The sequence below is a fragment of the Amblyomma americanum genome, chromosome 4 (genome assembly GCF_052857255.1).
Source record: "Amblyomma americanum isolate KBUSLIRL-KWMA chromosome 4, ASM5285725v1, whole genome shotgun sequence".
NCBI classification, from domain to species: Eukaryota; Metazoa; Arthropoda; class Arachnida; order Ixodida; family Ixodidae; genus Amblyomma; species Amblyomma americanum.
Genome location: NC_135500.1, coordinates 217,573,031 through 217,596,463, shown reverse-complemented (window position 1 = coordinate 217,596,463; position 23,433 = coordinate 217,573,031). Strand labels below are relative to the sequence as shown.

General features: G+C 51.4%; 1 protein-coding gene across 16 annotated transcripts in view; it reads left to right on the top strand.

Annotated features, from left to right (window-relative positions):
* Nucleotides 1-23,433, top strand: part of LOC144129350 (uncharacterized) — a 116,571-nt gene that overhangs the window by 70,621 nt on the left and 22,517 nt on the right. For 9 of the 16 annotated variants that reach the window (XM_077663404.1, XM_077663406.1, XM_077663414.1 and 6 more), the window contains 9 exons: nt 9,512-9,620; nt 9,790-9,814; nt 10,676-10,745; nt 11,480-11,568; nt 14,571-14,715; nt 15,710-15,888; nt 16,776-16,985; nt 19,341-19,759; nt 20,587-20,643. In XM_077663404.1, the coding sequence (XP_077519530.1) occupies nt 9,512-9,620; nt 9,790-9,814; nt 10,676-10,745; nt 11,480-11,568; nt 14,571-14,715; nt 15,710-15,888; nt 16,776-16,985; nt 19,341-19,759; nt 20,587-20,643 (1,303 nt within the window). Of the gene's footprint in view, nt 1-9,423; nt 9,621-9,789; nt 9,815-10,675; nt 10,746-11,479; nt 11,569-14,570; nt 14,716-15,709; nt 15,889-16,775; nt 16,986-19,340; nt 19,760-20,586; nt 20,644-23,433 lie in introns of all 16 variants that reach the window. The other 7 variants (XM_077663418.1, XM_077663410.1, XM_077663412.1 and 4 more) reach the window with 4 other exon arrangements.

The window sequence follows — 23,433 nt, the reverse complement described above, 5'->3', positions numbered from 1 at the left end:
AGAACTCTTGCCGAGCAGCGCCGAATTGCTTTGGGTGCCTTTTCTGATGCACCTTTCTGCGTCAGAGATCACCGAAATTCGTTGTAAGGTTGAGACCCAAGGGAAGTCGTTAGTGCCTCAGTGGATGTCGTCACATGTCAGGCCTCCCGGGAAACGATGCAGCTGATGCGCTTGCGTGCCATTCAGCGCGCGCGCAACCACAACCTTAGTGAAAGGTCGTACTAAACAATATCAACTACTTCTCTTCACCAACATTTGGCCTTGACGAGCGTCGCGTCACGGAGTCCCACCCCGCATCAAAATGTAGCCGTGGGCTCGGTCGGCAAGCTAAGACCGTTCTCGCAAAGGCAACAACACCCGGCCAACTCGATGGCAACGAACTTTCGTCAGCTTGGTTCGCTGGAGGCTTCTTCTCTGTCCTGTTATTCCTATGAGGCTGAGCGTCACACCGGTACGAGGCCTATGCAGCACAGTACTACTGGAATTCCTACTGGAATTCCGTGAACGGCTCTTCGGTCCATATCATCGTCAACAGCAGCGCCCTCACAATGAACCGCGCGGCGTGCTCATCCCTGGTGGAAAGATAAAAAAGAAAGAGTACGTGGCAAAGAAAAGAACCGCAAACCAAATGACGCCCATAGCACAGGGCGCCTTGTACGCTGACGTAGCTCTAAGCTCTGGGAGTCGCTCAAATCAGAGGGGGCGAAGCGGTGTAATTTTGCATCCTCGGCGGCGTGACCCAATCGACTCCCGTCTCGGTGCCTGCGCACACAGCGTGTAATGGAGAGGCATCATGGCAGCGAAGAAAAGCGGCTGCGCATCAAGTGAAAGGCCGCTTTGTTTGGTGTACCTTAAGCCGCCATTGTATATATACATGTACTATCTATATACTCTTGCGTTGATGGATACAGCGAGGCGATTGTTGCGTAGCCTGGCGTCGTCCACGTCAGTGCAATCAAGGTGTTACAGCGGCGCATCGCTATCGAGCGATCGCAGTCGTGGCTTGCAGTTCCTCGCTCCTTCGTATATTATACGCGTCCGTATACGAGCTACATGCAGCCTGCGCACACGGGTCCGCTGCGCCGCCCCATTAAACACCTCGTGAACGGACGGTAGCCTGATGCGCTATCGTTTAAGTGTGCGCGTGCATCTGTAAACGTGACGCGTCGCATGCCGATTCGCGTGACCGATCAGCTGTATGGCACGCGCTACTCAGATAGGCTCCGAAGCAGCTTCGCGGCCTAATTTTGGAGTGCAGCGGCCAACTGACTGCTCGCGATCCTGACGGATTAATGCCTTGTTTCTGAGCGGCTCCTTTATTGACTGAGCAGCCGATGAGGCTCGATCCCCCGTCGGACTCGAACCGACAGATATAGCATGCATGGCGGCCGAGAAGGCGTCGAAGCGAAAGCAGGGTGTGAGTATATATAGACGAGAATAGCTTGGTGATCGATCTAAACGGCCGGCGCCGCCATATTAATACATTACGAGTAACGTTTGTCTTGCGATGCACACTGCGCTCATTTTCATTCGGAGATTCCTATACGCTTCGAGCAGTACGATTATAAACCGTTACTCAAAATTCCTGGAGGCTTTGATAAAGTTGCTTGGGAGAAAGCTTCGTTAGTTGATATGGCCCGATGCGAGAGATGATGATGATGATGATGATGATAATAATAATAATAATAATAATAATAATAATAATAATAATAATAATAATAATAATAATAATAATAATAATAATAATAATAATAATATTATTATTAATTGGTTTTCGGGGAAGGAAATGGCGCAGTATCTGTCTCATATGTCATTGGACACCTGAACCGCGCCGTAAGGGAAGGGATAAAGGAGGGAGTGAAAGAAGAAAGGGGGTGCCGTAGTGGAGGGCTCCGGAATAATTTCGACCACTTGGGGATCTTTAACGTGCACTGACATCGCACAGCACACGGGAGCGTTAGCGTTTTTATGGAGGAAAAACGCAGCCGCCGCGGTCGGGTTCGAACCCGGGAACTCCGGATCAGTAGCCGGAGTTCCCGGGTACGATGCAACTGCTGCTTTTGGAGCTCAGTACAGCGCAGACGATATTTGAGTTGCCTGTCTCGAAACGTTGATTTAGAGCACCAGCGTTGGAAATAATTCGTAGATCACTTAAGAGAAGCGCATTTCTTGATAATTTATGCTCATTAATGCTGTTTCATTGTGTGGTGCACTAGCACGTGTTCGCTGGAAACAGGGAACCTGTAGTAGCCGGTGCTGTTATAATGCACCAGCCTCTGTTTACAATATTCACTTGATTAAGAGGAAATACAAACAAACAGCCAAAACGAGCCGACAAAAGCGCGCTGTGAAGTTGAAGTTCGTTAGAAAAACCGAGCTCATCAAGTTTTCCGCTCGGGGAATTCCTACACAGACGCTGCTTTCTCACGACAATGGATGCGTGGATCTCTGCGTCATCGAAAACCGTTCGAGGTTTGTTAAATGCCGCGAACACAGCATTTCCGGTCTCCGTTGTTGTCGGAGGCTCGTTTCCCTGATGGGCGCCTGTCCCGGAGCGAAAGCTGTCTTCCTTCACCGCGTCGGGCTTACTGCACTCAGGGCCCCACGTGACGCGGGGGCCTTTCCGCGGCGCTTGTCCCGTGTGCTCGCCGCATGCAGCTATCTGCAGGATGCAGCAGCCGAAAGACATTCGCGTGAGGCCGGCCGCTTGCCGGTGTGGCGCTGTGATAGGGGCCTATTTTTGCCCCGTTCGCGGATTCTTGGTTCCTTTTCCCGTGCGTGGTCGCCGCTCACCTTTGCCTATCATTTGTGTGCAGCTCATCGCCAGCGTATCACTCAGACCTCTTGCGATGTGCCACGCGGTTATGTATTTTTGTCTTCTTTCGGGCAGTTCCCTCCAGTTCTATGTCGCTTGGACCCGTAATCTGTGCAGTTGTAAGCTCTTTTGTGACTGCTAGTTATAACGTGTGTTGTGTTTGCATAGACTGAACATATATGTATACATATCTCGTAAACATCGTCATCGGTCAAAAAAAATTAAATGTGCTGGCAAAGTTTTCCTTCTCCCTTGTGGAATGAAAAGCGAAACCGCACCCTCCCCCCCCCCCCCCCCACGCTTCGACTGCAGGATTTATAGAAAAAGAAAAAAAAAGTAAGAGATGAAAGTGTAAATTTAACAAAGAAACAATGACGTCAAGGTGGACACGCCTTTTTATTTTCAATTAAACGTCGGCCACATGAATTGCGAAATCGGGTGCCCCATGTCTTATAACCCATATTATAGACATCTGCGTGCACCGTGTTAGACGCTGCTCAAGAGCCGCCCCGGGGTTTAGAGTTTTAATTGCTGCCACAAGGCCATCCTTAGGCGCGCCAGGTTATTAATGCTCGCGTTCCAGCGGGACAGGAGGCCTTTCAGAGACGCTTTCACCGTCCCAAATCGTTGCGCGGTACAACGAATAGCTCTAACGCTGATCCCGTAGTCTGATCGGTGCTCGGAACGGTCCTTCTCGTTACTGTAACACTCTCCAGTGAGCAGTTGCGTTGTACCGGCGCGCAAAAAACTGAATAATAATAAACAGTAAAGCGCGCGCCTCGACGAGCTCTCCGATTACAAGAACGATGTATGCCGACCTGAATTACTCTCTAACAAGCTGCTAGCGGCGATAGGTGTCGGCGGCTCGTACGCTCTGGCTGTCGTATCTGATATCCGGGTCACAAGTACGGAAATTAAAGAAAAAAATTAAAAGGCAGAGTCAGCGACATCGGCGCGAAACTAGGCGATTGCACACACTACACTACGCTCTCCTTACGAAGCCTGCTTGCGTGCAGGTACGCGAATGCTTGGGTAATTGTTCGTATAGCCCTCGTTCAATGGCATTTGTCGTCGCGGCGCTGGATTGGTGTCGCGGTGCATGCAACGAACTGAGAGCCGCAGTCACCAGAGAGTCCGGTTGTCTCCAACCGCCGCTCTCTTCTCGCTCTTTCACTCGCACGCACGCACACGCGCAAGGAAGATGGATGTAAAAGGGGAAAGAAAAAATAAAATAGGAATATAAACATGCGAAGACTGCCCACGGCGTATAGGCGTGTGTGGTCCGTGGCACCGCTTCTGCACACACATCAGTCTGCCCGCTTACTGCAGGCTGCAGGGCGCCGGTAAATTCAGCGGTATATATCCGTTGCTCTCAAGCAGTGCGTGGTAGTTGCACCCGAACACGGCGCCTGTCATTTCAGCCGCCGAATGTGGCGCAGTTTCTTTTTTCGGAAGCAGCGCGGCTTCCGGCTGCCGACTGGGGATGGCGACAGATGTGCCGCCTTGTCGCGGCCACCTCAAGTGCGCTGCGAGTCGTCAAGCGGCGCTCTAGAAAGAAGCAGAAAGGAGGAGTATAGGAAGAAATAAAGGGAAACAAGCAGCCAAGCAGCGCGCAGTCGAGGTGTGCAACGGGATATTACGAGGAAGCCGGCGGGCCTGAAGTCTTGTTCGGGACCCGTATATGTGTAAGGCATGCGCGCAACGCGGCTGCTCTTAATGGTTGTCGCGGCGGTCAGTGAGCAACTCACGCGCGCAACGGTGTTGCCACGCGCCTTTTATTTCGTTCTTTTTCTTCCCGTCTCTTCTTTTTTTGCTGCTCCGTCCAGTTGCCGGTCCAATTGCGCTATAGCTAGCTGGTGCAGCTGTAGCCTTTAAGCACGTCTCGCCTTCTCCCTCTCCTCCTCCGTCTATTGCAGGAACGCAGCAACTCTTCCCCATTCACGGTTCTTCCGCTCCCTCCTCCAACCCCGCTTCCCTCTCTCCCACCTCTGCATACCCAGCTCACGGGTTGCGTGCGTTTAGCAGCAGCTTATGCTCCAGAGCAAAGGGTCTCCTCATTTGTGTGCGTTTCCCCGTCTCTTTTGTTTTGTTCGTCTGGCGCTAGCCCTGCATAGCGGATGGCACGCGCTCTGTTGCCGGTGGTCCATTGTGGTCGATGCGCGGTCTTCCGTCTCTCCACTTCTGCTCGGCTATTCTCGCCTCGTGTCGTTGCTGCCGACCCGGCACGCAAGTGTGCCTGGCCCACGAGGTGTGTGTGCGCGCGCCTCGCTCTCTCTCTCTGGCTCGATTTTTCAGCCCAAAACGGAGCATGCAAGCGCTTCGGGCCACGAATCTCCACCGCTGCACGCCGTCGTAGTCCCGCAAAGACACGGACCGCTAAGCTTCCACCTGCATGCGCTTACGATTTTATCTGTCTTTATTTCTTTCCTTTTTTCCTTTCTGAATTCGCCAGATCCGTCATTCGAGCAGCGTGCGTGAGAGAGTCGCGAGGCGTGAAGAGCCTCGCGTGTGCAGCTCTCGGTTCGTCATCGCGTATATCGTATATAGGTATACCCGCTTGGATGTTGGCGCCTTCGACTGTGTACGCACCTCTTGATGCGTGCGCGCTCCTTATCCGTGACCAGATGGCGCGGGTGCATGCGCCTTCCACGTATGGCGAATGCGTTGCTCATTTTGTACGTAAAACTCGTTGAGAAAGCGCGTCTTAGGCTTGACTGCTGGGTTTATTCCTCACCGCAGCAAACGCGCGTGCCCAACTTCATTTACGCGCCTTTGCCTTTCACGTTTTCTTCTTCGAAGTGGCCGGCTTCGCCCAATCCTCCAAAGACGATTGGTCATCCATGCCCAGCGAGCGGCCAAACCCAGCGGTGCCCTGGAATAGGGGCGCCGACCTCTGCAAGACGGAGGGAGACATCTGCTTGAAGATGAAGACCTCTGTCTGTCCGAAAGACATTGCTAGAGCAGTAAAGTGTGTCCTATCCTATCCTATCCTACATTTGTCTCCTTATATAGTGCACATGCGAAGGCTTAAATACCTGGCGACTTGCGTTGTTTCTTCCGAGCCTCTCAAGTGGAATCGGTGCGTGATGCAGGGAGGTGTGGCGTGTTCTGCCGATTCCTGCATTTTAGGCAGTCGCGTAAAATAAACTTATTTTTTCAGAATTTTTCCATTTTGTGGCGAGTGTTGACAAACTAAAAAGAAGGTGAAAGAAGCAAAACAAGAACTTTAGCACTCCTCTCGCAGTTCTTCGCCAGCATCCTTCAAGATGTTCGGAGCAACGGACGAACCGCTTGAGGGATAAGAAACGATCGGGGTACTCGTAGCAGAACTTATTGTGTGACATGCGAAGGGAGTAGGCATTGTGACATTCCTTGTGTGCTACGAGGTACATTCCTTGTGTGTGTATCGAGTTGGGGCTTAAGGCCGCCCCTCTTTTCCAGCTGCATACCTTTGCAGAAAGCAGGACGCTGGCACACGCGGAAACGAGAGCCCCGAGTACATACCGGGAACGAAAATTGTCGCTTGACGCACGGACCCCCCACCCCCTTACGACGTGGGCTATCGCCGGGAAGGCACCCACAGCTTCCCGCGGTGCCTCGTGAACAAAAGCGCATTCCCAGAAGGGCCGTGACGGACACCTGTCAGACAGACAGGCAGTACTCGCCAAGAATGTGGAAAGACAGGCGCGACCCTTAATCTGGTTTCCCGGAGCGACAGACGAACCCCTTCATGATTATTAGCTGTGTCCCGCCGTCGGTAGCGCGGCAGCATCGAGGGCGCTTTCGCCCCCTCCTCTGTTGCTGACGAACGACGCGGACCGATGGTGGGTGGCGGTATGCATGCCTGAGGCAAGGATTAGCTCCGAAGGGAGAGCCTGTGGATACTCTCACTTGAGAGAAAGTGGTGACGTTTTTGTTGTTTATTTAGTTTGTATTGTTAACAAGAATCTGGGTTCGAGGCTAAGCCCAACCCAAGGGGTTGTCCCCATCTCGCATGTTATTTTTCATTGGAGAATTGATGCTTTGGGCGGGCCACTGAAAATGACCGCCCTTAGTCCTTTGTTAATCAAGTGCTTAAAAGCGCATGTAAACGGATGCAGTCCAGTCTGAGCTGGGGCTCCATGCTTAGCATGTAATGTGATGCTACTTAGGCACTAACCTGCCCGGTCGATGAGTAAAGTAGTGCAAAGTTTGTTCTTTTGTAAATTCAGTTCTGCTTTTTCCAGTTTAACTCTGTATACGTATGTTGTAAAATTATGCTCTGCTGTCATCATCTACAAGCTCGCCTCCTGTTCATCTTCCAAGCCGAACGACACTAGAGGAAGGGTTTGTGAACCATCCTCGAAGAAACGGACGACTATTGAAATTCTACTGCATACACGCTCAGGACGACATCGTTCGCCAAGAGGGCCTTCAGCGCCGAAGCCCGACGGCGTGCAGCTTCTGCCAGCAACCGCTCGAGCCCAACTCCGGAGCCACTCCATCGCCCCCATGAAGTCGTCGGCACGTAAGCTCGGACGCCCCAGCCTCTGATGTATAACCTTAATCATGTGTAATTATTGAATATACCTGTTTGTTTAAACTGAGCCATACGGTGTCTCTTTGCCTCTCCGTCCCGTGTGGACCTGCGCATTATGGGGGTCATCACAGCATAGTGGCTTGTTGGGCGAGTTGGTTTACCATATTGAAAATATACCTGCGCTCAAAAGACACGGACTGAAAGATAAAGACACACACACACAGCGCTTGTGTGTGTGTGTGTCTTTATCTTTCAGTCCGTGTCTTTTGAGCGCAGGTATATTTTCAATAAGGAGTAGGCATCACTGCACAATCCCCGCTGTACACGGACCAGCGGGGACCAAACACGGCGGCACGAAATGCGCGCCTCTGGACGCGCAAGGCAGTTCGTGCGCCAACAGAGGATGCGTTCTCAACCGACACACTCTTCTCCTGCGTTTTTCTCTCACGAAACCCGGCGCTTCCCAACCCGCGCGTCTTTTTCGCTTCCTTAACTCGAGCACTTATGCGTACATGGTTGAAGGAACGCCTTGTTGTGAGTATTACAGGAACCTTTGAAACCGAACATGGTGAAGGACGAGAGCCTGGTGTGAGGCAGCTAGTGAGTTTTCGAATACTTTGCTTGTATAACACATCAAGGGATATGGTGGGAAGGGGGGAGGGGGGTGCGAAAATTCGTCCTTGGACTTTCTTAGTCCGGAAAATGGATGCAATGCGGTTGCCCCGTAGGAAATTTCTGCTTAAAACGGCAATTCCACCGCTTTAAACCCGCCCTTATAACACGCGCAGCCTTTGTCGAAAGTATAGAGGCCCGGCGCTGTGCTTCTGGGCCGTGCTGTGTGGCTCGTTGTGCACCAGTTCTGCACCTGTTGAAAGTGAGAGGACGTCTCGTCATCGCCCCTTGCGAAAGTGAAGACTTCCACGGGTGCTGCAAGAGCCCCGCCACATGGCTTAGAAGCAAATCCCTTGCACTCTTTACTTTTGACAAAGGCTGCACAATCTGCCCACCCGCGGAACCAGCCCCGGTGAATAATAACGCAGGTGCGAAACGAGCCTGTCTCGATAAACGCTCGTGCACGCGAAAGAACGAAGAAAAACGAAGACAATAAAGAATGGAAGACGAAGCACGCAGAGAAGGCGCGACCGCGCACTTACTTGCATGCACGCGCGCCATATAACACTCTGGCGCCGGCGTTCTCCTCTGGACCGCTCGTGTCACGCAGGCGTGGGAAAAAAAGCGCGTCCACTAATAATGCTCCGCAAATCCGCGCTTCTTCCATCAATTGACTCGGCGCGCACCGCCGAGTGACCCGCGCGCACGCAGCTCACGTTCCCGGTTCTGGCGCGTGATGAATAGGCACGGCCAGCCAGCACTTCCGTGGCCCGGTCACATGCGCCGCATGTGCGTGCGTCCGTGCGATGCTGCTACGAAGAAGAGAGGCCGCGGTGAGGCGGAGAAGGAAGCCATCTCTCTTCGGCGAATTCAGCCGCTCGCTCGTGTACGCGCGTACGTGGCGTTTCCGCCTTCCCTCGTGATCGCTGTCAAAGAGCATATAGTATCGCGCGAAAAGCACCGGGGGGGCGCGCGCTAAACGGTAGTTTGGCGAGCGGCGTTTTGTGGTGGCAAAGAATGATATTCCTATTGTTCGTTTTTTGAGTGTCTGATTCTTTTTGCTTTTATGTCCTCAGCTCTGGGGCTTTCTTTTCTGCCCTCCATTTCATTTGTGATGGGATCTGACGAACGCCACGCTTCCACATGTATAGCCTGTTGCACGCGCACATTTTGTGGTGGTAAAGAATTCTGCTGTCTTCTTTCTTAACGTTTGATTCTTAGCCTCTTTCGCCATGGCTCGGTAACGTGAGCTCGTTCTCATTCGAAGTCTGCACTCAGAGGAACCGGCGGAAGCCAAACGTCCATTCAGTCGACGAGGTACTCGCCCTCCTTCGCAAAAGCACGAGCGACAGAGCGCTTGTGTTGGACAATCAAATTTTGAATACTGTGAATACGAAACACTTATGAATGCACTTTAACCTGCAGACACGTTTGCGTTTGGAGCAACGGACTCCTGAGGAAGTGCTCCGATTCGCAGATGCAGTGGCCTTCGCCAGAACGTACACGCTTCTGTGGCAAATGAAAGTGCGGCTTCTCATTTTGTGCATTCGCCTCTGCGCTCGCAGGTGGGTGACCAGATCATACGCATCAACGGCTACCCCATCGACCATTTCATCCACGAAGAAGTCCTGGCGCTACTCAAGGCGAAACCCAACATAGTGCTCAAAGTCAAAAGTGAGTTGGATGGAATCTCAAGCTTATCTTGAGTTACTTTCCTTTTGGAGCGCGTTATCTTAGATGCCTGATGGCTCCCTTTGTCTTCATTTACAATCTATATAATCTTCATCGCGTGCTTAGGAACTGGACGCTTATTCCTCCTCGTCTCTCTCTCTCTTTTCTGCAGGCGTCGGGATGATTCCTATAAAAGAGTAAGTGCACCCCAACCACGTCTGCCTTCGCCCGATCTTTGCATGAGATGAATGTCTCCTATCTCTCAGGCGGTGTGACATGAAAAGAAAGAATATGTAGAGGCTGAGAGAACATAGCCACTCTCTGCGCCGTGCACCTCTGTATCGTAGGGCAGGAATGACTCTTTCTTATATTCTATATCGTCCGCTTAGTACACATTTTCGGAACACTCTGCTGTGTATCATACATCAATTAGCACTGGCGATGTATAGTGCAATGCCCCTATGACTACGGATGTAAGGCATACTAACCGCGCTGAGCACAAAGCCGAAGTCTGCACGACCAGCCTATGGGTAAGGCCCGATTTTTATGACCGGCAATAAGCCGCGGAAGAAGAGACTAATCTTATCTAGTGATTCCTGTGTTTATTAAACCTGCTAGCCCAATTATTACGTCTGTTGCAGAGGGATAAAGGAAAAATGTGAGTAGAAGGGTTAGCAGCAAGGAGCTCTCGGTGGGGCAATTGCAGAGGCACGCACACACGATAAGCTCAATTTTCAGTTTTCCATTACACTGGCTGATTATTCGGATTCGTCAGTAGCCTTTGCCAATGTATGCAGAGTTCACCTTAGCCCTAGTTATTTTCTGACACAAAGAAATATATCTAGTTATCACTTTCGCGGTCCTTATGATTGAAATTGCAAAAGAAAGGTGTATAATTAATTACACGAATTTTTCTTGTCTTATCAAGCTTGGAGGGTTAGAAGAAGGGTGGATAGCTGGGAAAGTTAGGTGTCGCGAGCTATGTGAAAACCAGAGCGTTCGGTTTTGCAATTCAAAATGCTATTTTTTCTTCTTATTGTAATATCCACCACGAACAGCAACAAGCGGGACCCCATCACCTGGAAAATGGTGGAGCCTGACCCTTGCAGCAGCGGCTCTGATGGGACGGTAAGTTCCGCTTGCCTGTGCCGCCCAGGCAACACCCGCTTCTTACGTGCTTGCACCAGCACTGAAAGGCCACTTAGTAACAGGGTCACTGCATTTCGTCGAGCGGATTTAGTTTTCACTGCGGAAGCGGCCTAATGGCTGTTAGTGCGCTGTGTTAGCAGCGTAACGTTCTCTAAACAGCTCCGCGCTGAAATCATAACGCACTTTAACGTAAAAAAAAAACTTTCTTTTTTTCCTTAAGATCAAATGGAGTAATGTACGTATAAGGGAATAGCCTCATTGATCCAATGAAGAAAGTAATCTAGGCAAGCTGAATGATTCACTTGCACAAAATCGACACTTCATAATTAGAACTCGAAGAGGATCGTGATTTTTTTTATTTATGCGGAATTCGAATTGATACACCCCTTGATACACGTCATGTTAACGGAACTAAAACGTCATTCGAATATGCCGAAAGTTTGAATTAAACGAAGGAGATTCTTCTAATTCGTGAAGAATCATTGTGCTGGAAGGGCGATGCGTCCACTGTGGCCGTTCGCGATGCCCTTGCAGGCACTGCGTACGCGTCGGAGGGTCCTCGATCGACTCTGTGCAGTGGCAGATCGAACTTATATAGTCTCACAAAAAAAAAAAGCACAAGGGCCGCTGGAATTTTGTGGGCATCTTGCACGCACAAAGAGCACTCGCTGGGCGTGTTTATAAGCAGTCTTCTCCCTTCCATCTCCTTGCAGCATTCCGTGAGCAGCGGTTCCAGCCTCGATGAGTTCGTCGAGACAAAAGTCTTCATCTCGGGCATCGGTGGTTCCAGCCTGGGCTGCAGGTGAGGATGGCTGTCCCATCGTCCGAGCGAAATGCAGTCATCGCAAAAAATGTTCATCAAGCAACCATTTTTATCGCGTCTGTGACATCGATCAATGCCACAATGCGCTTTCAAGTGAAGTCTGTATTTTGGCATACAGGGATCACCAAAATATTTCTCCCCGATCGACAGCAACAGGAAAAAAAAAAAGCAGTCTTGCACTGCTGTATGACGCTTCACTGCGAGCAGCTGCATATTGGGTCAGCTGCCCAGCACAGCATGCGGAAACGTGTTGGCAAAATGCTTCGTCTAAAGCGCGGATTCAACCACACGGTTTGTACGCAATCTTCACGAAAAACGGTGCTGAACACGAGGCGGTGAGAGCATGTACAGGGCAACTAGCTGTGGCGCCTGCACGCCATCATTTCTTGGCTCTGTACGCTCGAGTATAAAGTGTGCAGTGCACGGACGCATGTCAGCGGAAGATTGTGACGTGCAGAGGTGACGCACACGGGATGCGTCTGAATAGTCTGGGCGTCCGCCTAGTGAAGGCGCCCGAGGGAATCAGCAGTAACTGGATAAATTGCGAGAGAGCTAATGGAGGGTTTAGAACTTTTTTTTGTCTTGTCTTCGCAGACAAAGCTTTACTTGCAACGACCGTGAGGTTCTTCACTGATTATACTTAGAGGGGCTTTAGTCATACTAGGCTCCAGAAATTGTTTCAGGCGGCTGCATTTAGCAAGGCACAACTTTACTTGTCTCCCGGTTTCAGTGCCGTGCAGTTCGTCGCACAGGTGTACACTTAGCATCGTCTGGAGAAACCTCATAGTCATATCCTGTACAGCCGGCACTTCGCGAGATATCTGAATCCTCGAGTTCGCATAGGGCTTCCGTTGAAACCAAACAATCAAATGATGGCTTGCCCAAATTTGCTTCACATGGAGAAAATGGAAACTCTCTGTTGATGCTCAGAAAACTTCGCGTGCATTGTTTCCTACCTATGATTCCGAAGGTTATTATTGATTGTACAATCTGCTTCACACTGAAACTGGGAGCACGTGACCGCCGCGCTTCGAGAACCGCTGCCGCCGAGAGTCGGCGAGAATGAGCGGCACCATGCGCATGCGCGCAAAGAGCATGCGCCTTTGCCGCCGATTCTCCCCGGCTGTCATTGGCAGGGTATCGGCAGTTTTCCTGTGAGTGTGAAACAGCCTGCACGTCATGGAGGAAGCGAAGAGCTTAGAAGGGGTCGTTACGTCACAATTTTTGAAGCCGGACGTGGGGCCTCCCTTCGCTAGCTGGCCGCCGCCTCGGTGCGCATGCGCAGAAGACAACGCCGCTGCCCCAACGTTACTATCGGCTGCGCCATCGGCCAAAGACTCCCAGTACTTCTTGCAAAAACACGTGACTTCCGGCACATTTTTTTTTTTTTTGTCACGCAGCTCGGATAGCGAGGGCCTCTCCTAAGCCTTCCTTTTGTACTCAGTGAAGACTCTTACCTTACCGCTACCCTCACCCTTTGGGGATGGTAACGGCAAGGTAAGAGAAGGGCGGGAAAAACTTGGTTTGCTTTTGGACTGGCTCGTGCCATGACGCCGTGAAAGCGAGGCGAAAGAGTCACTCACCTTTCAGACCAAAGGTAACCACGCAGGCTCTGTCTCCTCCTTGTTTTTAGACACGCAGAAAAGGCGAGAACGCAACCAACGCTGAATTTCGTTTCTCCTTATCACTTGTCTTCCGCTTTCTTATCTTTGCCTCTGAGAAAAGATAAGAAAGAAAAGGAAAGTGGTCACGTCGTTTCCCGGTCGGACGTGATGGAGGACCAAGAGAAGCGGAAGTCAGCCTATGTAAGGTAATCCGATAGCCCGACTGGAACGAACACAAAAGTTGCAAACTTGGAGCTGCTGTTAGGGGCGCTGAGCATGCAGAGAGGTGCGTTCAACTATTTACGCGAAATAGCAAGACTTGCGGAAGTATTCGCTCCTCCTTACTACTTCCTTACACACGTCATATAGTTTACTGTTCCTGTTTAGATTTGTCACGTGGCGTAACTGTCGGCTTATTAGGCTGAAGTTAAGAACAACACAGCCAGCCATGGAAAGAAAAATGATAGGTGTAACGTTAAGAGACCGGAAGCGGCCAGAGTGGGTGAGGGAACAAACGCGTGTTAATGACATCCTAGTCGAAATTAAGAAAAAAGAAATGGGCTTGGGCAGGGCATGTAATGCGAAGGTAAGATAACCGCTGGTCCTTAAGGGTAACGGAGTGCACTTCAAGAGAAGGCAAACGTAGCAGGGGGCGGCAGAAAGCAAGGTGGGCGGATGAGGTTAGGAAGTTTGCGGGTATATGGTGGCCGCAGCTGGCAAAGGACAGGGTTAATTGGAGAGACATGGGAGAGGCCTTTTGCCCTACAGTAGGCGTAGTCAGGCTGATGGTGATGATGATCCTATACAGCTTTACTGCATGTAGGGCAACATGCAAGAAATTTCTGTCCCAAAAATATGCACATTGTTTGGTTGAAATTTCGAAAATACAAAATGAACCGAAGAATTCACAAGAAAAATGGGACATGTTTGGTCGCACCTGCACAGCTGAAGTGAATGTTCTTTTTATTTTTATTTTTTTGCATCAGCGTTTGGTTCAAGCTGGTACTCGCTGACTGTCTCGCGTAATCTGCAGCGTTAAATCATAACATTGTGTAAATTGTTTTTGTGTATGTTACCTCTCCCCCCTATCCTCCCTTCCTGTCCCCTCACCTCTTTCATTTCATTTCTCCATTCTGCCTGCTATCCTTTATTTCCGCTGCCCCAGCTCAGGTGCTTCAGTATCGATGGCAGATGCCGGGGCTAGCAAAAACCTTTTCCTTCCTTTTTATTATTATTTTAATAAACAACTTACAACTATTACTACTTGTTGTACTAAACATTGGCAGGCACTCGGACACTGCTCCGCGATTTCCGTAACATTAAAAAAAAAAAAGAACGATGAAGCTAAACGTTCCATTCATCTTCTGCTCGTTTCAGCGTCGTGAAGGGACCACCAGAGCTGCCCGGAATCTTTGTACAAACCGTGAAACCGCATGGTCTCGCCGAAATTGCTGGTCTCGAAATCGGCGACCAGATCACGGAGGTCAACGGCCAGGGTTTCGTAAACGTCGAGTTCTCGGAGGTGATCCATCTTCCTTTCCCCGGCTCCGCTCTCGTTGTTGTTATTAAGCGGCAAACGTGCGGCGCCGCGAGGCCTTGGGAGCCTGAACGCCCCACCTCGAAAGATGTTGCATCGTGCCGCGCATTTACGCGGGAAATGCGTTTGCGTCCGTTTGTTTGAGTGCGGTATGCGCTTTTGTCGCAGCGCACGCTTGGTGGGCCGATTGCGTGGTAAATATTTGCTCGCTCTCTTCGTTGTGCGAGAACAAACGCCTAGCTTCCTCCTCGTTATAAAGAGATGTCTCTCGCTGTTGCCGCCCACAAATGCTGGGGTGACCCTTGTAAAATATCACTGACATCCAACAGCCGGAAACGGTATCTGAAGGCGGCAAAATTCAATCGAAAGCCAACAGAATGCCATAGAAAATTTTAATGGGAAGTTGGCAACTCGGTGGTGTCACTCTATTTGTCACGGCTGCATTTTTGAAGCGCGAAAGCATGCTCATAAAACCGAGCATGCTCGGCGCGCAAAATCTTCAGGTACCGAAGTGTACCTTTAGTTGTATTTTGGATACAAAGTTTTCGGATGTGTTTAAATGTCAGCATAACTGTTTAATGGTTAATTAGTTTTTACGCGCTAATGTAACGATATTGGTTGTTGGGCACGCCTTATAGTGGAGAGCTCCGAATGATTTCTTTTTCTGCGTTTTTGCTCTCCCCCCAGATAAAGATAGGTATCTAGATATGTAAATAAAATAACGCAGCAGGTTACGAAGGAGGTCCCAGCTCAGATGTGGGCTACGGGATCTCTTCCTGTATGTGACCATTGTACCTATATACCTATAAGTGTACAATTTGCGTACGCGCGATTCGGCACGTCACTTGCACTACACTTGAGCGTCAACTTGACAGCGCTCGTACTTTCTCTTGTTCAAGACAAGCCACCGATTTTTTTTTTTTGTCTTCGAGTTGCACTGTGACGACGCCGTCGCGTCAAACCTCCTCCTCCGTCGCAGGCGATCGCCATGCTCAAGTCTTTCAAGGAGATGGCGCTGACGGTGAGGAAAGGCGCCGGCCTCGAGCTCTTCCCCGAAGAGAGGCTGAGGAGGATAAACGCCCGCCTCTGCAACCGGAACGCAGCCACCAAGCCGCGCAACGGCCACGCGCTCAACGGAAACCACACCCTACGCAACAGGTAGGCAATCCGCGCATGCATCGCGGGATAGATTAGCGATTCCTTCGTCAGAAAAAACAAGTATGCGTAATGAAAGAGTAATCATCACATGGAATGTATATCAATCAATCACTTCAACACCCAGATACGACGGAGGAGCCGATAAAAATGCAACAGAAAAAGCTCGACAGAAGTTCAGTAAAACTTCTATTTGGGATAGTTGGTGCATTTTTTAACCAAGGGAACGGAGCAGCGCAAAAACAAGCAATCACACAAGAAGAATGTAGGCGAAACTGGCCATTGCATCAATGAACCATTGGGGGAACATGCCCGAAATTTAAGTCAATTAAAAGATAAGTACGCACATTTGGTTGCGCACGTAATTAAGTGCAGAGGATGCGTGGCTCGTTTGGCTGAGACTAGGATTCTAGGCAAGAGTGCCGACAAGACTGCGCGTGTTAGCCTGGAAGCCTACTATATCAAGAAATATGCAGACACTTGCATCAGCACTCCCTCGTTATCGCTTTTTGTAGCTGAAATAGACTTTTTGGAAGCAGCTAAGGTTTGAGTGCTTGCTGGTATCCTTGTTGATTGTCCGCTCTCCTCCTTTTTCACCTCTGTTGCTCGCCTTATTTAAGGCGTGCCTCCGCTCAATAAAATTCAGTTGTCAGTCAGCGCTCGTGTCGTGTCTTGTCCTTCTTGTGTGATTGCTTGTTTTTGCGCTGCTCCGTTCCCTTGGTTAAAAAATCGACAGAAGTTGCGCGCTGCAGAAATTTGGCAGCGTTATCTACATCAGTTACATGCAGCAATAGCGTGAGAACAACTAACAGGAGCAGCAAAAACAGCACTGGCGGGTATAAAAGCACGTGGTAAAACGGCGTACGCCCGTGCCCGTCTTTGGCCCCCAGCAGGACGATGTACACCAACGGCACCAACGGCAAGGGTTCGCCCGAGTCGTTCCACTCGCTGCACGACACGCTCACCAACGGCTCGCTGTCCGAGATGTCCGACCGGAGCACCTCGCTGTCCAGCTCGCAGTCCACTAGTCCCATCACCAACGGCCACACGGCGCCGCACGCCAACGGAAACGGCGTCGCCGACTACGGCCACAAGCTCAGGTACGACGGATTGCCCAGTTGTGAGAAGCCTGTCTGGCTACACCACCGAGTGGATGTGCAGATCATAATGGCGCTTTCATCACGCAATCGTTCTCTGCGCCTTGGGAAGAGCGGTCGTCCATCCATTCTTTTTCGCCTTGATTGTGTATGACTGCACTGTGCCGCTGATATGAAGTTTCTGCATTAAGTGATGACAAAGCTACTGATCACCAAAGACTGACTCACTAACACTATGTAAGCACGAAATCGTTTATAAGAGAAAAGAACGCCCTCTTCCACTGCTGCAACACAAATGGCCGTCTCATGTCGGTGTTACGCTGGACGTCCAGCATTATATCACCGGAATGCTGCGTTCAAAAATGCCTTGACGTCGGGACAAATAAGGTATCTTGGAAAATGCAGTCCGTGCGCGATGCTCTGGGTAGTCAAACAAACGAAATAGGCCTCACTTCGGACGCAAGGCCTGGTAAAAGCGCAGCTCCATTATTCTTCATTGTCCGTTTGGATCACGCAAAACCCGCTGCTTGATACATTTCTTGCGTGTATTTCCTTTGTGTATTTTTACGTGCAGCACCGAGAGCAACGTATACATCCTTCTTTGCTAAGCTAGTTGACCGCTTAAAATACCCCTTAGCGTATTTCACGGCGGTCTCTGCCTCGCGCGCGTGCCTCGAGCGACTCCGCCGCACGAGAAACGCAATGCTGCACAGAGGCCCCACTGAAGGCGCGCTTTGCCCGCTCGCATTTACTGCTGCAGCGAGGCTTTCCCGTGTGGCCACCACCGCATGCACGCGTATCGGTCCGTGCGAGCACGCTATATGCCCGGATCGCTGTATAAACAGCGGAGACGCAGCGAGCATCACTTCGCGTGACCGCTCCTTCGCTCCCGAGTGTTTCTCGTCACGCGTGGTCTCCTTCTGGGGCAGAGGGACATCTGAGGGTTCAGTTCACGCTGCCGGGCCTACCACGTGGAAACGCTGCAGCTCGGGAAGAAGTCTGAGATGTACAGGCGCGAGTAATACGAAAGGGAACACTTAATGAACACTCGGGGAAATCATTTTGTTTTAAATCTGCGTTCGACTTGGTAAGATAGTGTGGGAGGCGTTGTTGCAGGGGGAAGCGCCTAAAGATAAGATAAAAAGGTACGCTTCTTAGTCATGCTAGGGTAGTAATCGCAGACTGCACGCTAATAAAATGTTTTCTTTCATATTGTGCTTAGCAGACAGAATATGACGAAAGAAGGCGCCGACCAAAAGAAAAGATGGGATGATGTTTCGGCTCCCTCACGGGAGCCTTGTGTGCAAACGACCATGGAGTGACGGGCACAAACAAGCGCTGCCGCAGTCCGCGTGGAGTGGTCTCAGAGGCACTGCAGAAGAACGTGTCGTGTATTTGGCCTTATCAGTTAGTTACCCACAGATATTCGCGTCTGCCATGGGTATAGTCGTCGACCGCGTCAGATAAGGTTCCTTGCGGTGAGGTATACTGGCTAAAAGCATTTTTCAGCAGGAAACCGTTTATGAACGAAATTTTTGTTCATATAATGTAAGATTTCACTGTAACAATCGATATATCCGCAGATCACCCGACGGCAGTCTCGTATTTTTTTCTGTTAACGTTTTCGCTTTCGTCAAACCCTATTGGTTTCCCACGGCAATATTAACTGTTCGATGCGATCGATGGAAAGACTATAAAAGTGAGATTTTGCTACATACCAGGAGAAAGGACCATTGCCTTCGATATTTCCATAAGAGTATCTTACAATTTTCAAAATTTTCGTCCGAGAATGTTGGACATGCGTACACCTTAGGGGCAGCTTGCAACAGGCGTTGCCGAGCGTTCCTAGCGTGTTTAAGGGGGAGCTGAGCCGGAGTTCCCGGGTTCGAACCCGACTGTCTGTCTGTTGTTGCCAGGAAAGTGCACAGGCCTGCTCACTGGTTCAAGCCGAGCCACAATCGCTACCACGTGCAGATAGTAGGAGAGTTGAAAGATGGGATAGAAAGAATAGTACAGACGCGCTAAAGACAAGGCCGATCCCGGAGGTAGTGCAATACCGGACCAACCGGTGGCGGGAGTGAGGCATCCTTCAAACTCCGCCAGATCGCGGCGGCTGCGTTGTTATGGAGGAAAAACGCTAAGGCGCCCGTGTGCTGTGCGATGTCAGTGCACGCTAAAGATCCCCAGGTGGTCGAAATTATTCCGGAGCCCTCCACTACGGCACCTCTTTCTGCCTTTCTTCTTTCACTCCCTCCTTTATCCCTTTCCTTACGGCGCGGTTCAGGTATATGAGACAGATACTGCGCCATTTCCTTTCCAAAAAAAAAAAAACCAACCAAGAGAGCTGGGCACATGCAGGTCCCCGGAGAACGGCACGCACCACCACCACATCCACCACTACGGCACCAACGGCCAGCACCAGCACCTGCTGCTGGTGCCCAAGCTGAGCCTGGTGGGCGCCGAAGAGAGGCAGCGCCTGGAAGAGGAGAAACGCCGGCTCCACGAGAAGGAGCAGCTGCTGCAGCTGGAGGCCGAGAAGCTGGCCGAGGAACGGCGCCAGCTGGAGGCCCAGAAGCAGCTGCAGCAGCTGCACCACCAGCAGGAGCACCAGCCGCTGCCCAGGCCGGCCACCATGCCCGCGGCGCCGCCGGCCCCGCCGCAGATGCACGTCTTCGCCGAGCTGCACAGCGTGGCCCAGCAGAGGAGGCTGCTGCGAGAGAAGGCCGCCGCGCAGAACGGGGACGACGCGGCGGCCAGGAAGGCCGCCGCCAGACCTGGTACGCGCCGCGCACCACCGCCAGGCGGGCACGGGGTGTCTGTAAAGACCGCAGTCGCATAGTGCAGGCTTCCGGATGGCTGTAAGCAGCACAGGCAGAGGAGACGTCATAAACGCCGAAAAGGCGAGTCGCGTCTCTTCTGTTTCAGTGTCTGCATTGCTACAGGCTTCCAGAAGACATGAGGAACTCGCCGGCGTTACATTAAAAAAAGTCAGAAGAGCGGATAAAGAGGAGACGGAACAAAATGGCGAGACATGAGAATGGACAAGGATGAGAGACAGAGAGAGAAAATAAATCTTTTATTAAGAATAGAGTAATTCGCAGGAGCCGGGTGGTCGGGGCTCCCTAGTCCAGGGCTGCGCTGGCGGCTGCTGACTTGCGGACTAGCTGGATGACCTAGGTCCAGGTTGTCACAGGATGATGTGTCCAGATTTGCTTGTTTTTTTTTTTTTTGCGCAGTACTGAAGACGCGAAACAGTGGGTATGCTTGTTTTAGGAGCGGAGGTCGAAGGAGGAACAAGCATAATATACCGTAGGTATTGGCACAGCTCCGTGCATCTAATTAGTGGTTGTTGCAGCGCGTTTTTTGTACATAACCTCGGTATTCTCGGTTAAAAACTACTCCTGTCACACAGAGAGGAGACCCATTTTCAGCGCCATGCCTCGGCGAAGCCGAAGAAAACGACGCGTTCTATCACTGCTCGCGCGCTTTTGCCTCTGGCTTGCCTAGGCCGGCTGCCGCCGCGGCGATACACGGGCCCGCCCGCGGCAGCGCTCGCAAAATTGACCCCCTTCCGCTCGCTCTGTTTCTCGTCTCGTTTCGCCAGGGCTCAGGCCGGACGCCAAGCCTTCGCCAGACGTCCTCATCAAGCAGAAGCAGCATGGTACGTATCCGCCGCTTGGCCCTCTCCCGGCTCAGTGCCCCGCTCGCATGCCTCACTGTCCCCAAGGACATCGCGATCACCCGCGGGGAGGTCGCTCGCTGCCGATTAAAAAGCTGCCTTTCCGCAGCCCCGTTCGGATGCAAGTTCGCAGTGGGAACTTGTTTTATGTGTGTACCCTTTCTCGCGGGCTGGACTTCGAAAATTATGGAGGAGCTCTTGGCTCGCCATTGACTTTAAATGGTGCCGCGGCGCCTCGCGATCTACTTGGCGCAACGACTTGTCTCGGGTGTATGTATGCGATCGCGCGCTCTAGGCCAACCGTGGTGGTACCGTATCTGGCTGCCAGTGCCGGCGCAGAGCTAGCGGAAAGTCTGCCACGGCACGTCACGGCGGTGGAATTGCTATTTGTGTATTTATTACTCGCGAGATCGGGAACCACATGTCTGCTGCCTTGAAGGTCTGAGGAACGTAGCACACAACCACGTAGCGCGTTTAATGACGGCCGAAATCGGACATTTCCGACGTCTCGGTCACGAGGTAATTGCTCAAGTTGCACTGGATACAGTACCTGATGGACGGCCTCGTTTCGTGCTGTGTGCAGGGAGGTCAACAGTCGCCATCAAGGAAGCCTCAGGGAAATCATAGCGCGTTCTTTAATGAATGGCGCAGTGACATCCCCAAGGTGACAGTGAGCTGAAAGACAGAAGGCGCGAATATGGCACGCCGCTAGCTTGTGCTTGTCACGCGCGGCGCTTCATACCGGGTGGTACGACATCACCATCACGATAATCACGTGGCCGCCACATTGGATATAATTGACAATGCGGCTCTCTCGCTACCAGTGTAGGCTGCGGCAACATTCTCCGCATCTCTTAGTGAACGCAAATTCGGCGGGCATGCTGCCCAGAGTACTTTTTTGTCTCACTTTCCTTGTAGTGTTTCAGCTGTCGATTCGAAGTTCGCATTTATTTTCGTTGTTTTTCCCACAACGGCCTTCTCCAATACCGATAGAAAGCAGTTTCTTCGCTAGACATTCAGTTTTGTCCTCACGTATGCAGCTAGTATCCTCAAGGGGGTCTGCCGCTTGTCAGGTCGTATACTGCTTGACCGGGAGACGAGAATGCATTTCTTGTATGCGTGCCTTTAGGCTCCAGAAGAAACTGAAGAGCGCGCTGTAAGAGATGACCTCATGGCCCTCAGAAATTCCATAAAGACGAGTTGCTGGCCACCCATCTGTCATCTCTCATTGTAAAGCCTTTCCCTGGTTTGAACTAAGAGAAAATTAACTAATACTCTCAGCCATCCTCTACTGGGGGTTCTTCAGCTGCACGAGTTGCGCAGCTTCCCTTCAGAATCTCGTGTATTTTTTTTTGTAGACAGGGTTTTGGGGGCTGGCAAACGTGCGCGCCCTCTTTGCACGACAGACAGCCTCAGTTCTGGAGCCAGCCGTCGGAGGCGTCCAATTCTCATCAGTTCATCTTTCTGCCCAAAGGCGTCTCTGCAACCACGGTATACTGCAGTCTTAGCCAGTGAACGCCTTTGTTTTGATTGGGGCCTATGGCATGATAGCACTCAGAACTGAGGTTGCCTTGCTTTCTGGAGGAACTGAAGACCTCTCTCCTTCGGCATGTAGAACAATGGGGAAGGGGCCGCTTGTTAAAAAGAGGCAGCGCGGACCAGGGAATGCAGACGACGCGATGGCTCGACGCCAGCGTGCCTTTTCGGGGCTGCGTTTCGCGAGTGCGCGCGTACGTACGCATGCAGAGAAGGGCAGCGCTGGCTCCGTTCCCGCTGCCGGATTTGCATCACAACGCGAGCGCAGGACCCGTGCTCGCGGCGAGTCCCGGAAGACGAGAAGAATGGCCGCGAGCAGCGCGCTTCCGGCCTTCGGGTCTTTGTCGGGCGGTGCGCGGCTTCGGTTTGCGGCGCCAAACGAAAGCTTTTCCGGCGCGCGTGGCGGCTGACCGTGCGTTAACCGCGCGGCACAACGTGGGTGTCCTCATTAGGGTGGCACAGTGTGTGGGGACGGGGCTTTTGCGAGGGGGACTGCAGACGGCCTTCGCGTCTGCGCTTTTTGGGAGCAGAAACTGACCAAGGCTCCGCGGATTTCATTCGTTTGTGCCGGTTATGTATAGCGTGTAGAGTTCGAGGGCGGAGCGGGCGACTGGCATGTCGGCAGCGCTTCGACGCTCATCACAATTATGGACGCGCCTTCCAGTGTAGGCTGCAATGATGCGCCCGGGAAGTTTGACGTCACTTATCTTTTTGTGATCCTTCACTGGCAAGCTAAGCGCATAGCGTAGGAGTAATTAACCTAAGCCTAAATCTATACGGTGCTGCCGAACTCTCGGTTCCTGGTTGCGTTGTATGCCACAATACAGCAAATGAAATGACACTTGACTTGTTGAAAAATAACGCCAGGAATGAAGGTGCTGCCATTCGGTGGGTGACCTGCATGGTCACGAGTCTGCGGTCTTTAGAAGAAAGTTTCAAACCTAAGAATGCCCACTGTACGCATTTGGTGCACTTGCGATCTCGCTGTAATTTTGCTTCCCGTCGTACACGAAGGATTCCTGCCTGTGCCTGCATGCACCGCGCTTCAGCGAAAAATGCCGTATATAGTAGCATTGTCGCAATTGAGCACATTGTGACTTCGAGTGGGCCATTGGTCAGCGATCAATTATAAGAATAAAGACACAACAACAGTAGATGAGCATAAGGTTCTTGGCGTTACTTTTAATTCCCACCTAAACTGGGATCACCACATTAATCATGTCTGCAAGAAGCTGT